This window comes from Triticum dicoccoides, chromosome 3A (genome assembly GCF_002162155.2).
Source record: "Triticum dicoccoides isolate Atlit2015 ecotype Zavitan chromosome 3A, WEW_v2.0, whole genome shotgun sequence".
NCBI lineage: Eukaryota > Viridiplantae > Streptophyta > Magnoliopsida > Poales > Poaceae > Triticum > Triticum dicoccoides.
Window position 1 is genome coordinate 570,842,989 of NC_041384.1, and position 12,076 is coordinate 570,855,064.

The window sequence follows — 12,076 nt, forward strand, 5'->3', positions numbered from 1 at the left end:
CCACCCCTCTTCCCGGTCCCTCTGTAGCCCACATTAGCCCCATCCAAATCCCCCCTCCCCACCGCCCTCGCGCGTCGGCGCACCCACACTGGGCCAACCCCAACAACTTACTAATATCATTGTGCTATGGTGGCCGGGCGCAACTCTATCATATCATAGCCATGCTAATTTAAATTAAAAATTTTTAACAAAGTAGGACTATGGTATCATCAATAAATCTAGATTTATCGATGCAAGTTTATTCGTGTACCATAGCAAGCCACAACCAAAATTTCTATTATCAACGGGTTATAAGTACATAAATATGTGGTGTCATTATCAATATAACGTGCATATCACCTTTTTTTCCTTTGCTTGATCAATTTGGGTATTTTGATTGAACATATAATCTCCTTCTATAACCTCGCATGTCATGTGCACACAAATTTCCCACTCAGGCGTGAGTGTAAACACAAGCTAGAAGTTTAGGATAGTGGAAAGTGATTTATGTAAACCATCTTCTATTGCAAATATGGATGTTATCCTAAGGGTGAAGTGGGGCTAGCTAATCATTCCCTAATTGTTATCTTCAATAAGTGTGTCTACATTAGTTTACTTTTATTGACTACAAAGTCTGCTTTTGTTAACCATTGCATCTCACCATTCACAAATTTATGTGTTGAAGGTCAAATGGATGTTCATGAAATAATAGAATATACACCGCCTTGTGTGCCTTTAATGTGCAATATATGTCCTGGTTTACTAGTCCTTTTGTTTGGGTCATATTTTAACCATGATTTTAACTAATAAAATATAAGTTATACGTAGAAAAAATATATCATTGAAAACTACATTCAAATATGAATCCAACACTATAATTTTTTTGTGACATGTATTAACATTTTGCTAGTCAAATACGTGGTCAAACTTTGACCCAAAATATGATGGGGACTAATAAACCCAGAGATAGTAACCACCTAGGCTATTTTCATCCTTTTTGCTCCCTGCCCACTCCCCCACCCTGTATTTTAATGAGGTAGGGGTATATTTGGAAACAATTAATTGTTTTCCTCATATTGTATCTCATGCAAGGCTGTGCAATTATAAGCACACTAATTTATTGTACAAAAATTAAACCAAAAGATTTCCATATATTCGCTTTATTCAGGAGCATTGTATTAGCTATTCTTTTTTACAGGCGTTAATAGCTACTGGAGCAAAAAAAAAAGTGTGCAGGCCAGGGGTAAGGCCCATATGGATGGCTATATATAGGTGGCAAAGACAAGGGGAAACAACACATCAGTGCTCTACATTCGAGTGAAGTAGACACTAGAGAAATTTATAGGGTGTGGATAGATTCTGATTTGGTCGATAGATCAACTTGGCGAGGGCGTCTGATCTTTCGAGCCCAAGATGACTGGCAATCATGGTGGGCGTAGGAGAAAGGCGGTATAATTGTTTCCCTCATCTCTAATACTAGTTGAAAGTTTTCTTGCATGCTTTCTTGCTACTCCAAAGAGTTGTAACATGTCTTGCTCTTAGAAAAATTATCTAACGAAACATGAGTACATAAGGGCTTGAATTTCTCAGGAGATGTTGAAATATATCTTGCAAATCCTCCATCTAGTTTTGCAGAAGTGCTACCTCGGATTATCTGTTATTGTATTTTACATCAACTAGGACATGTTTTCCATAGATCTACATAATATGAATGAAGTTTTCCTGGCTAGAGGTGCAACCTGCTCGGGTTTTTTTTTGGTCTTTTTTTTGGCGAGGGGGTGCAATCCTGCTCGTTACAGCAAATAACCATCATCTGTTTTGACATGCATTCGCATTCTAATCCAGGTTCTTCATGTTCATGTACTTTTTTCCGAGAATCGTTCATGTAACCAATTCACTAATTATGTAAATTCCTAGATCCAGTCATCGAGGTTATTGTAGCCCATTTGTTGTTCTAACAAGTTCTTAATCAAAAGCTTTTCCTTGGGAGACACTTTACAGATCTGGTGATCTACATGCACGGAATGGAAAAGGCGGTACATAAAAATTACATCCAAACATAACGGCGTATCTTGTCTGCATCCTTTGCAATTGTTTGCTCATATTTTGTAGTACTGAAGAAATAACAAATCAATAATATTCATCCTCGAAAAAATTGGGAAATTTGTCTGTCCAGTATCGTGCTTTGCTTGAGTTTTCCTTGCTTCGTTCACCATGCTCCCTACGAGCCAAAGTCTACTTCATTCTTTTGTTTTTGCCTTTATGCAAGGATAGATACTAGAGTCTAGATGCACTATGCATGCGTTGCAGATGTTTTCAAACATAAAGACATGTTTGCATACACGTATGTCCGGAGCTTGGACCCACTTGCTCTGTTAAGATTGGCGGTACTGTAGAGCATATTTCATGGTGCTGTGCCACCTGAAAATTCCGAGGCAATTCAAAGCATGATGAGGCCCCACATAGGACAAAATCCCCAAGAAATACTAATTGGCATCTTCCAAATTTACTTTTTCCAAGCTGTTTAATATTTACAACGGAGCGTAATTTTTTGCCATTTTGAATGCGGCATGCCACAGCCGCAACAGGACCGTCCAGCACGCGACAATGACTTGGACATATCACAAGGCAACTCCGATGGACAAGATGGCGCCGAGGGGTCACAGCCCAAGAGGCGCCTGCAGAGGCTCACCCCCCAGCAAACCCAAGTGCTTGAAGGGTATGGTTCCCACCAAAAAATTTAGTTTAATGAATTTATCGCATCCCTTTTTTTTTCATTTTCCTCTCTTGAATGAACAGGTTTTTCGGCATATGCGCGCACCCTGACGAGAATCAAAGGATGGGGATGAGCGAGTCGACAGGTCTCACGATGCAGCAAGTCAAGTTTTGGTTTCAGAACAAGAGGACACATATGAAGGTCTGTTCTAAAACACTTCAACTTGTGAAATCTCAGTGACACAGTTGGTCAATATATGCATCTATCAACTACTATTGCTACTGTACATTGTCATGTCTTTTTTTTTTTTTTGAACGCAAACATTGTCATGTCTTCACATCATTAGCTACAGACTTACTGCATGTAGCACGGTAGGACCTGACATGCAGAAGGCTTATGGTGGTGATCGTTCTAACTAGTTGTTCCATGGCACAAATTGCAGCATGTGACTGGAAAAGAAGAGACCTACAGGATGAAAGCGCAGAATGAGATGCTGAGGGAGGAGAACAAGAGGCTTGCATCCGCAGCCAAGACTTCATTTTGCCCCTCCTGCGTTGCTTTACCAGGACTGAGTCCCTCTGGGGAGGTGCAGAGGCTAAGGCAGGAAAACGAGCAACTGAAGCAACAGGTAAATAAAACCTATAAACTTCGAGATATTCGGCAGATTTTGTTCCAGTTTTAGTATCTTAAAAGCAATGCCTGCTAGACGTACCTATATTTGAAGTACTCCCTCCGTTCCAAATTACTCGGTCGCAGAAATGGATATATCTAGAACTAAAATACATCTAGATACATCCATACCTGCGACAAGTAATTCGGAACGGAGGGAGTAACTTTGGTGGAATCTAGTCTTACAAAGATTGCATCTCTAGTTAATTTTCCGTCCTCTTTCGAGATGATTGCACCTCGATGTACACTGATCTTGTGTTCTTCGTTTGGCAGCTCTCACAGCTGCGTGCTGAAGCGCATCCAAGTTCAAGCCGTCCTTTTCAACTTGACCCATCCATGGAGAATATCACTGGAAGAGAGAATGACATGGATGCGATTGCTGAACTCGCTCAAAGTGCAATGCACGAGTTTGTCGTTCTGGCCGAAGCCGGCGGACCTCTGTGGATGCCTGTCCCTGGTGGTTCCTTTGACGTGCTGAACAAGATGGCTTATGCTCAAACATTTGGTGCAAGAAGCAGTGCAAATGTGATACTAGGATTCATGACCGAGGCTACTCGTGCTGATGACATGGTCATGATGGACGCCAAGCAGATTGTGGACTACATCATGGATTCTGTAAGTTGCCTATAAATCTTGTCACTGATGATATTTCCAAGTCACGCACACAATTTGATCCCATTGTTGAATGACTGCAGGAGTGCTACACATCTTTCTGTCCTGGACTTCTGACCAGTGCAAATACCACCAAGATTTACAAGTGGCCTACCAGTGCAGGCTACAATGGGGCTATGCATCTGGTATGTATGCTTTCATTTCTCTATGTTTTAGCCAAGAGATGTTTGGCATGAGTATCCAAAGAAAATACAAAATTATATTACTGACAAAAACAAGCATATCCTGAGGAGAAATCAGTTTGCCTCGTTACTCACAGTTTGTTTGCCTTCTTTCTGTTTGCTTGAAAACAATAGGTGACCGTCGAGACGGTGTTCCCATCACCACTGGTGCCATCTAGGAAATGCACATTCGTGAGGTGCTGCAGGGATATGCAAAATGGGACAGTGATCATCGTTGATGTGTCTTTGGACAACGGTGACGGCACCGTCAAATGCCACAAAATGCCATCAGGAGTGCTAGTTCGGAGCCTGAATTCCGACGCCAGCCAGGTATGGTAAAGAAGACTTGAGTGGTAAAATGAATTTCTACCAGTATGATATCGGCACCTTACCCAGTGTTTGATTCGCTCCGAAACCTTCTTGGCAGGTCACTGTCATAGAGCATGTCCAAGTGAATGATACTGGTCTTCACGAGCTCTACCGCCCAAGCTTGAGCGGACTGATGTTCGGAGCTAGGCGCTGGGTGTCGAGCATCGTGCGACAAAGCGCACGCATGAGAGATCTCTTCGTTGTCAGCAAAAGCGCCTCGAACGGTGATTAGCTAGAACCTGCAAATATTCAGTCCTGAAACTCTGTAACTGAACATGTCCTGAGAAACAAACAAGTTTTCTATTGGTTTGTTTCAGGCAACACAAATGGGAGGAAGACCCTCATGAAGATAGCGGACGGCCTGCTCGCGGGCTACGCCAGCGGCATCGCCGCCGTCCCTGGGGGCGGATGGACCATCCTGCGTGGCGCTGGCACGGAAGACGACATCAGGATCTCGTACAGGAGGAACAACGATGACAGCAACACCGCCATCGTGTCCGTGTGCGCGTCGTTCCATCTGCCAGTGCCGCACAGGGTGACGTTTGATCTGCTCAAGAACAACCTGTTGCGCCCAAAGGTATGCACTCATGTTATGTTTGGCATGTGCAGTTCTCCTCTCTCAGCGGCTAGCCATGTATGTAGTGTACTAATGCTATGTTTTACTCACACAGTGGGATGTGCTGGTGAACGGTAATTCGGTGAGGGAGGAAGTCGCTGTATGCAAAGGCGTAGGAGGAGGAATTGATGATGTTGTCTCCATACTGCATCTCAAGGTACCCAACACATCCAATTTCAGCTCCTCCAAGAATCGCCACTTTCTCCTCCAGTAATCTTGCATATCTCACTCGACTAACTCGAGTATACATACGTATGAAGGATCCGCCCACCGGGGAGAACAGGGACAACATCATGATCCTCCAGAACAGCAGCTACGATGTGTCAGGCGCGTTCATGGTCTACTGCCCAGTCAACATCCAACTGATGAATGAGATCATGAGCCCCAGCGACACAGCGGAGAGCAACAAGGTGTCCCTCTACCCCACCGGCTTCTACCTCCTCCCCGTCGAGGACACTGCCCTTGGCCTCGGCGAGGATGGAGCAACTCTTGTGACCGTGGGGTTCCAGATTATGCTCAAGCTCGCTCGTGGCACCGGCCTGTATCCTAGGTCCGCGTCCACGGCCGTCGGTCTGATGACAGAAAACATTGCTACCATCAAGAAGACTCTGACCAGCAGCCACCCCATCTTCTATAGGAGGCAGCCCCCCAACAATTTCATCTAGAATGTACCCAGGTAATTCTGCTTCCTGTTAAATTCCACTAGTCCTCACCTATCTAGTTCCCGGTAATTTGGTGATGACGGCCTGTTATTTGCACAGGGGCGGAAAGGGGAGAAGCGATGCTGGTGCAAGTCTGTCAAACTGCATTTCGATCTCCTGGCGTTACTGCAATATACCCCCTCCGTTTCATAATAAGTGTCATGGTTTTAGTTGAAATTTGAACTAAAACCACGACACTTACTATGGAACTGAGGGAGTATATTGTTATATTTACTTTACTACTTGCGACTTTCTATTTACAATAAAAGAACCTGTAATAATGGTTTAAGAACTAGACTTGTCTTTATCGAGAAAAGACCCTGGCCTATGTATGGTCAGGTTTTCTTTACTCTCTGCAACTTTCAGCTTATATTAAAAACTTGTGTTGTAATAATGGTTCAACAACTAGACCTGTTGTTGTTGTTGTTGCTGTTGTTGTTCTTGTTGTTGTTGTTATAAAAACTTGTTTTAATAATATGTTCATGAAATTCTTATTGACATGTTAAAACATCAGTTCAGTGAATGTGTTGGATTTTCAAAAGAACATGATACAGATCCAGCATAATGGTTCTCTTTCGGTTACTACAGACTAAGGCTTAGGTTTTCATATAGCAACATAAAAGAAAACTCTGCACAATAGCACATTGTTACTACCATTGCATGCATATCAGATAGAATATACCACCAGTTCAATAACTTGGAGGGCTGAAGCAAGTCACTGTCTATTTTAAGGCGGGCACCAAGTGTATCGCATAATATTTGCTTGTACTCCACCAATAAAGCTGCCAGCATTTCTGTATTCTTCAAAGTCTCGTACATCTGCAGCTCCCCAAAGGATAGCAAGTGATTTTTCAGGCAATATATATACATCCATATTTATGTATATATAGGTTCTGGCCTTGTCACAAGATTCACAAATCCATATATAAAGATCATGGATGAAAGATTTGACATGGTAGCTTGAGAGAGAGAAAGATGGATTAATCAATTAAGAATATAATGGAAACTCATTGACATTCACGGAGCAGTTGATCATGTTCTTTTGTGTGCATGAAGCGTTGTTTCGCAACTGATTTAGCAAATGGCTGTACAGTGCTTACTTACATTTACTCTTTAGCTCTTCTGTAAATTTTTGGATTTGGGTCCTACTTGACAAAGCAAAAGTTAAACATTAGGTGTTAATAACAGAAATTTATAAGCTCATTGCACTCACTTGTCAGGAAGGGTTATCTTCCAAGGTGAAGATTTATCAATAACTTGAACACCCGTTTATGTTATGTGCACTGTATTCCTTCTTTTCTACAATTGTGCCTGGTACTATAGGTGTCTTCCGTGTGAAACTGCTCCGAGTCAACATTACCCTTAAAAGATCCAACATTAGCAAAGCAATAGAAATTGCGATGACCTCAAGCATACAATTAAGGGGATATTAATTATTCAATATCAGAACAGTACAGAACAGTGCAGTAGGTAATCCTACAAAATGTTTGCTTAGCACAACTTCAACGTGGCATAGTGGAGAGTGCCCCTTCTTTCGAGTATAACAGTTCAAATGGATGCCATTTTATAACCTAATTTGCCTTTTATTTGATGGGTGCTGTTTTTAAACCCCACTTTTCCTGTTGATTTGGCATTGCACGATACTGTTTTAGGGTTTTGAGAACCTTTAACTACACAAAGTTGGCATACAGCTCCCCTGCTAGATGTACTATAGAGAAATCCCAATCTCACAAGTTCTACTGGTGACCCGTATATGCTTCACATTTCAGTTGTAGAATAAACTCAAATTTTAATATTGTGGTGTTTTGTCAACTCTGGCAACTTCAAGTTTGAATAATCAGCATTTTAATATCAGGATGTTTAACCAATTCTGATTTCAGGTAGTTATTCCTGCCTTCACTTTTCCCGTTTTCCGCACTAAGGGAGACCCCAGTTCTCAATTGCACTACAGTCCATACTTTATATAACTACTTTAGGCAGGGGCTCAATAACAGACTTGAAATAACAAAGCTCGCTTCCATGTAACAGTAAGCAGGAGTGAAAACATTACAAGGGTAGCTTAACGGACCGAACGAACATAAACTTTTCAGAAAATATCATAGTTTTATAACCGCAGCAGTAAATGCATTCAATGAGAAGCATTTCAGGAGAAACTTGTTATTCACTAACTTAAGAATTTTACATGGGATTTGGAGGTTAACAGGCTAGTTAACGAAGTAGTACAAAGTCAAGTTAGCCAGTAAAGTAAAATATCTATACCTAGAAACAAAATAGGAGGACAAAAATGCACCAGCTTCCTAACCTTGTTGCAAACATATCAATGATCACATATTGGCATATCGCCTACACTTGTTCATCTCTGAAGGTTTGCTGCTTGCTACAGCTTCAAAATTATTTGGAATGTCATCTCACACAAGCTTGATAGGTTGTGAGGAATCACATGATAGGTTGTGAGGAATCACATGTCATCTCACACAATTCCTCACTGTGTGATCAAATTCAGTGAGGAATCACATGATAGGTTGCAATCTTATGAAATAAGACCAGCTCAGTTCTTTAACATGATCAGAGCTTCCATTTTCCTAAAGTTGCACTTTCTCAGCTTCGCCACTTTGAACTGCCACAAATTCAGCGAGGAATCGCATGATAGGTTAAAATGTTATGAGTTAAGACCCGCCCAGTTCTTGAATGCGATCAGAGCTTCCATTTTCCTAAAGTTGCGTTTTCTCAGCTTCGCCACTTTTAGCTTCTTGTGGGTTTCCATGAAGGCTTGTTTGTGCCTCCACTTATCTACAAATATTTTCAACTCTTGTGCCTTCTCAATCACCTGCATTGCCATATCAAAAAATCCACCCTTGACCAAAGCATGCAGAAAGGCATCAATCAACTCGTGGTTAAAATCAGCCCCCTTCCTCCTCACTTCTGTCCATAGTATGAGCACATTAAAGTACTTCTCTGCTGAGAGATACCCATTGATAAGTGAGAGGTATGTCTGATTGTTTGGTTCATATAACAGGAATAGCATCCTTCGGTATGTTCTTCGAGCATCCTCTAACCTCCCAACCTTGCAAAAGGCATGTATTATAGAGTTCCAATCATGTGTAGCAATCTCTATTCTCGGGTCATCAACCACTGCATCCAAGAATGATGCCATGAGCTCAGGCCGGTTGTTCTCCGTCAAGCCTGTCATTATAGTAAGATAGCTTGTCCTAAGATCTGGTAGCCTCGCCTCCCTCATATCTTTGAAAAGTGCAAACGCAGACTGGAAATCATGGGCTGTCATGGAAGCATCAATAAGAGCATCATAACTGCCAGCATCAAGCTGTAGCCCTGCTGCGCTAATCTCCGCCACGAGCTGTGCAGCCTCTGCAGTCTTCTGCTCCTTGCAATATGCTTTCAAGATTGGGGAGTATATAGCTAGCCCCACAGAGGCTCCTTGGGCAGTCATTTCGTCAAGTATGTTATGAGCCTTGTTCAATAGACCAAGTCCGACACAAGCATTGACAATCCCAAACCCAACAGAATCATCAACTACTGGCAATTGATGTGTCAACTCAATCTCTTGTGCTTGGAAGATCAACTGAGCCAGTTCCCTGATCCTTCCATTATCAACAAAGCATTGTGCGACCTCAGTGTAGCACTCATCATCAAATGGATTGCCATCCCCAACTCTTCTCTCCTCCACCGCACGAAGTATGATTGAGGAAACTGACTCAAAGCTGCAAGACTTCAAATACCCACTCACTAAATTCTTGAAAAACCCTTTCTTGCTGAAGCCCAGAGCTTCCAGCAACTTATCGAGCTCATCGACCCGGCTTGGAACAGCTCTCCACGCATACAAGAATGCAAGATGTCCAAAGCTCTCCACATCTGGCGACACCCCAACAGCTGGCATAATCTCCAAGACCTTCTCAGCATCTGCGACTGAGCCGAGCCTGCGGCAGCATCCATCAAGAACAGCATTGCAGGCCGCGAGATCAGGCCGCATGACCGCTACCACAGCCGGAGACTTCTCCTCCGCCATGAGCTTGCAGGCTTCTTCAAACACCTTCAAGAAGGCCGCAAAGGAGGCTGTGTCAGCGCGGGTGAGGTCTATCAGCGGAAGGCCCCAGGCGGAGAAAGCCGGCAGGCGGCGCCCGCAGCCGAGGAGAGCACGCGCGAGGGCCAGCGCCGGGGCGGCGGAGCCCGACGCGGCGAGGGAGGAGAAGAGAGCCCCGAGCGCGGCCTCCAGGAGGGGGGAGGCATGGGGGCTCTTCTCCAGCAGGAAGACGGCGGCGGCAAAGGCGCGCTTGAGGCCAAGGCGGTGGTTGTCCGCGACGAGGTGGGATACGAGGGCCGCCGCGGCGGGAGGCGACGGCGAGAGGGAGGCCGCCGCCAGGGACTTGAACACGAGCCACGCGTCATCCGAGCGGCCCTCGGCGACGGCGGCGAGCAGGCTTTCCTCGAGCGCGACGGCGTCCGCGACGGGCAGGGCTTTGGGCGCGGGGTCCGGTGAGGGATGTGGTTGTGGCGGCGGGGGTTGGGGCCTGGGGCGCGGCGCGAAGATGTTAGGCTGGAGGAAGGAATAGAGGGTGGGGATCTCGTGGGTTCCGCCGGAGGAGGAGGAGGAGGAGGAGGAGGAGGGCCTCGCTCTTAGGGGCAGAGAGAGCAGGCGCCGGAGGCGGACGGAGAGGAGGGCGCGCATCGGCGGAGAGGATTTGCCGTAGAGGTGTTCGAGCGTTTGCCAAGGAAGCCAGCGAAGTTGCAGCCTTGCAGCGGATTGCCGTGGGATTTTTACATGAAAAAACTCTTTTGGAGTCAGTTTTGCAACAAGCGTTGGACATCAGTCTGACAATTTGTTTTTGAAAAACCATATAGATCGCCTGCGGATCTCAGCCCCGTGTCTGTCGCCATCCCTGTACGCCACGTGCCCCATTATCATCATTTTGCAAATGGCTCATTGTTACAATTTCTCTCATCGCAACAACGACTATATTACAGAATCTGGATTCTTGAGAGAAGTCGTCTCTCGTGCTCCTCCCAAGCTCCCGTCGAGTCGTTGCCTCCTTACACTGCTCTGACTGCCCCGAGCCTCGTCGAGTCGCCGCCTCCCCATGCTGCTCCGACTACAGAAATCGGCTAAGTTTAAGAAGAGTTGGTCTAAGAAGAAGGATAAGGCAAAGGGCACGGAGATGGTAACCTCCGCCGTTGCGCCGAAGTCTGGACCGGACTCAAAGATCATTTGCTATCATTGCAAGGAAACTGGTCACTGGAAGAGGAACTGTAGCAAGTGGCTTGTAGAGCATGGCAAGAAGGCCGAGAATGCTGCTTCAGGCAAAGGTACACTTATTGCATATGTTATAGACATTTACCTTGCTGACATACCTAGTAGCTCTTGGGTATTTGATACCGGATCGGTTGTTCATATTTGCAACTCGTTGCAGGGGCTGGTAAGAACTAGGCGTGTGGCACAAGGGGAGATTGACATCAGGGTCGGCAACAAAGCAAGATTTGCTGCGTTGGAGGTCGACACGATGCAGCTCCAGCTTCCTTCTGGATTTATTTTGGAATTGAATAATTGTTATTACATTCCTGCACTTAGTCGGAACATTATTTCTGCCTCATGCTTGATGAGTCAGGGTTATGAATTCAATATAAAGGACAATTGTTGTTTGATTTATTTGAATGGTATGTTCCACGGCTATGCACCCATTGTTGATGGATTATTTATATTGAATCTAGAACAGGAACCGGTCTATAACGTGAATGTCAAGAGGCATAAGCCCAATGAGATAAATCCGACATACTTCTGGCATTGCCGGCTTGGACACATTAGTCTAAAACGCATGAAGAAGCTCCATGATGATGGACTCCTAACTTCGACCGACTTTGGGTCGTTCGAGACATGCGAATCATGCTTGCTCGGCAAGATGACTAAGTCTCCTTCCGCAAAGAGTTGCGAGAGGGCATCCGAGCTGTTGGAACAGATACACAGTGATGTGTGTGGACCAATGAGCACAACTGCCAGAGGTGGCTATCAGTACTTCGTGACTTTTACCGACGACTTGAGTAGATATGGATATATCTATTTGATGAGGCACAAGTCAGAGACTTTTGAAAAATTCAAAGAGTTTCAAAACGAGGTGGAGAATCAGCTCGGCAAGACTATAAAACTTCTACGATCTGATCGTGGAGGTGAGTACATGAGCCAGGA

At 44.6% G+C, this 12,076-nt stretch overlaps 2 protein-coding genes across 4 annotated transcripts; one reads left to right on the forward strand and one right to left on the reverse strand.

Annotated features, from left to right (window-relative positions):
- Positions 1–1,285: 1,285 nt before the first annotated feature.
- On the forward strand, positions 1,286–6,358 carry LOC119269250 (homeobox-leucine zipper protein TF1-like). The gene is made up of 12 exons (XM_037551048.1): positions 1,286–1,428; positions 2,559–2,698; positions 2,779–2,896; positions 3,138–3,323; positions 3,638–3,979; positions 4,060–4,161; positions 4,333–4,527; positions 4,625–4,790; positions 4,884–5,143; positions 5,238–5,339; positions 5,443–5,858; positions 5,944–6,358. Exons 1-11 carry the CDS (start codon positions 1,393–1,395, stop codon positions 5,845–5,847), a joined length of 2,052 nt encoding a protein of 683 aa, XP_037406945.1. The 5' UTR covers positions 1,286–1,392; the 3' UTR covers positions 5,848–5,858; positions 5,944–6,358.
- A 59-nt stretch (positions 6,359–6,417) lies between these two features.
- On the reverse strand, positions 6,418–10,643 carry LOC119269251 (pentatricopeptide repeat-containing protein At1g69290-like). Of its 3 annotated transcripts, XR_005133507.1 has the most exons (3): positions 8,186–10,643; positions 7,097–7,244; positions 6,418–6,702 (listed from the first exon to the last, which is right to left on the reverse strand). XR_005133507.1 is itself a non-coding variant. In XM_037551049.1 (1 exon), exon 1 carries the CDS (start codon positions 10,565–10,567, stop codon positions 8,543–8,545), a length of 2,025 nt encoding a protein of 674 aa, XP_037406946.1. In that variant the 5' UTR covers positions 10,568–10,643; the 3' UTR covers positions 8,182–8,542. The 3 variants fall into 3 exon arrangements, 1 of the variants encoding a protein (XP_037406946.1); XR_005133508.1 differs by lacking the exon at positions 7,097–7,244; XM_037551049.1 differs by lacking the exons at positions 6,418–6,702; positions 7,097–7,244 and having other exon boundaries at positions 8,182–10,643.
- Between the last annotated feature and the right edge of the window lie 1,433 nt (positions 10,644–12,076).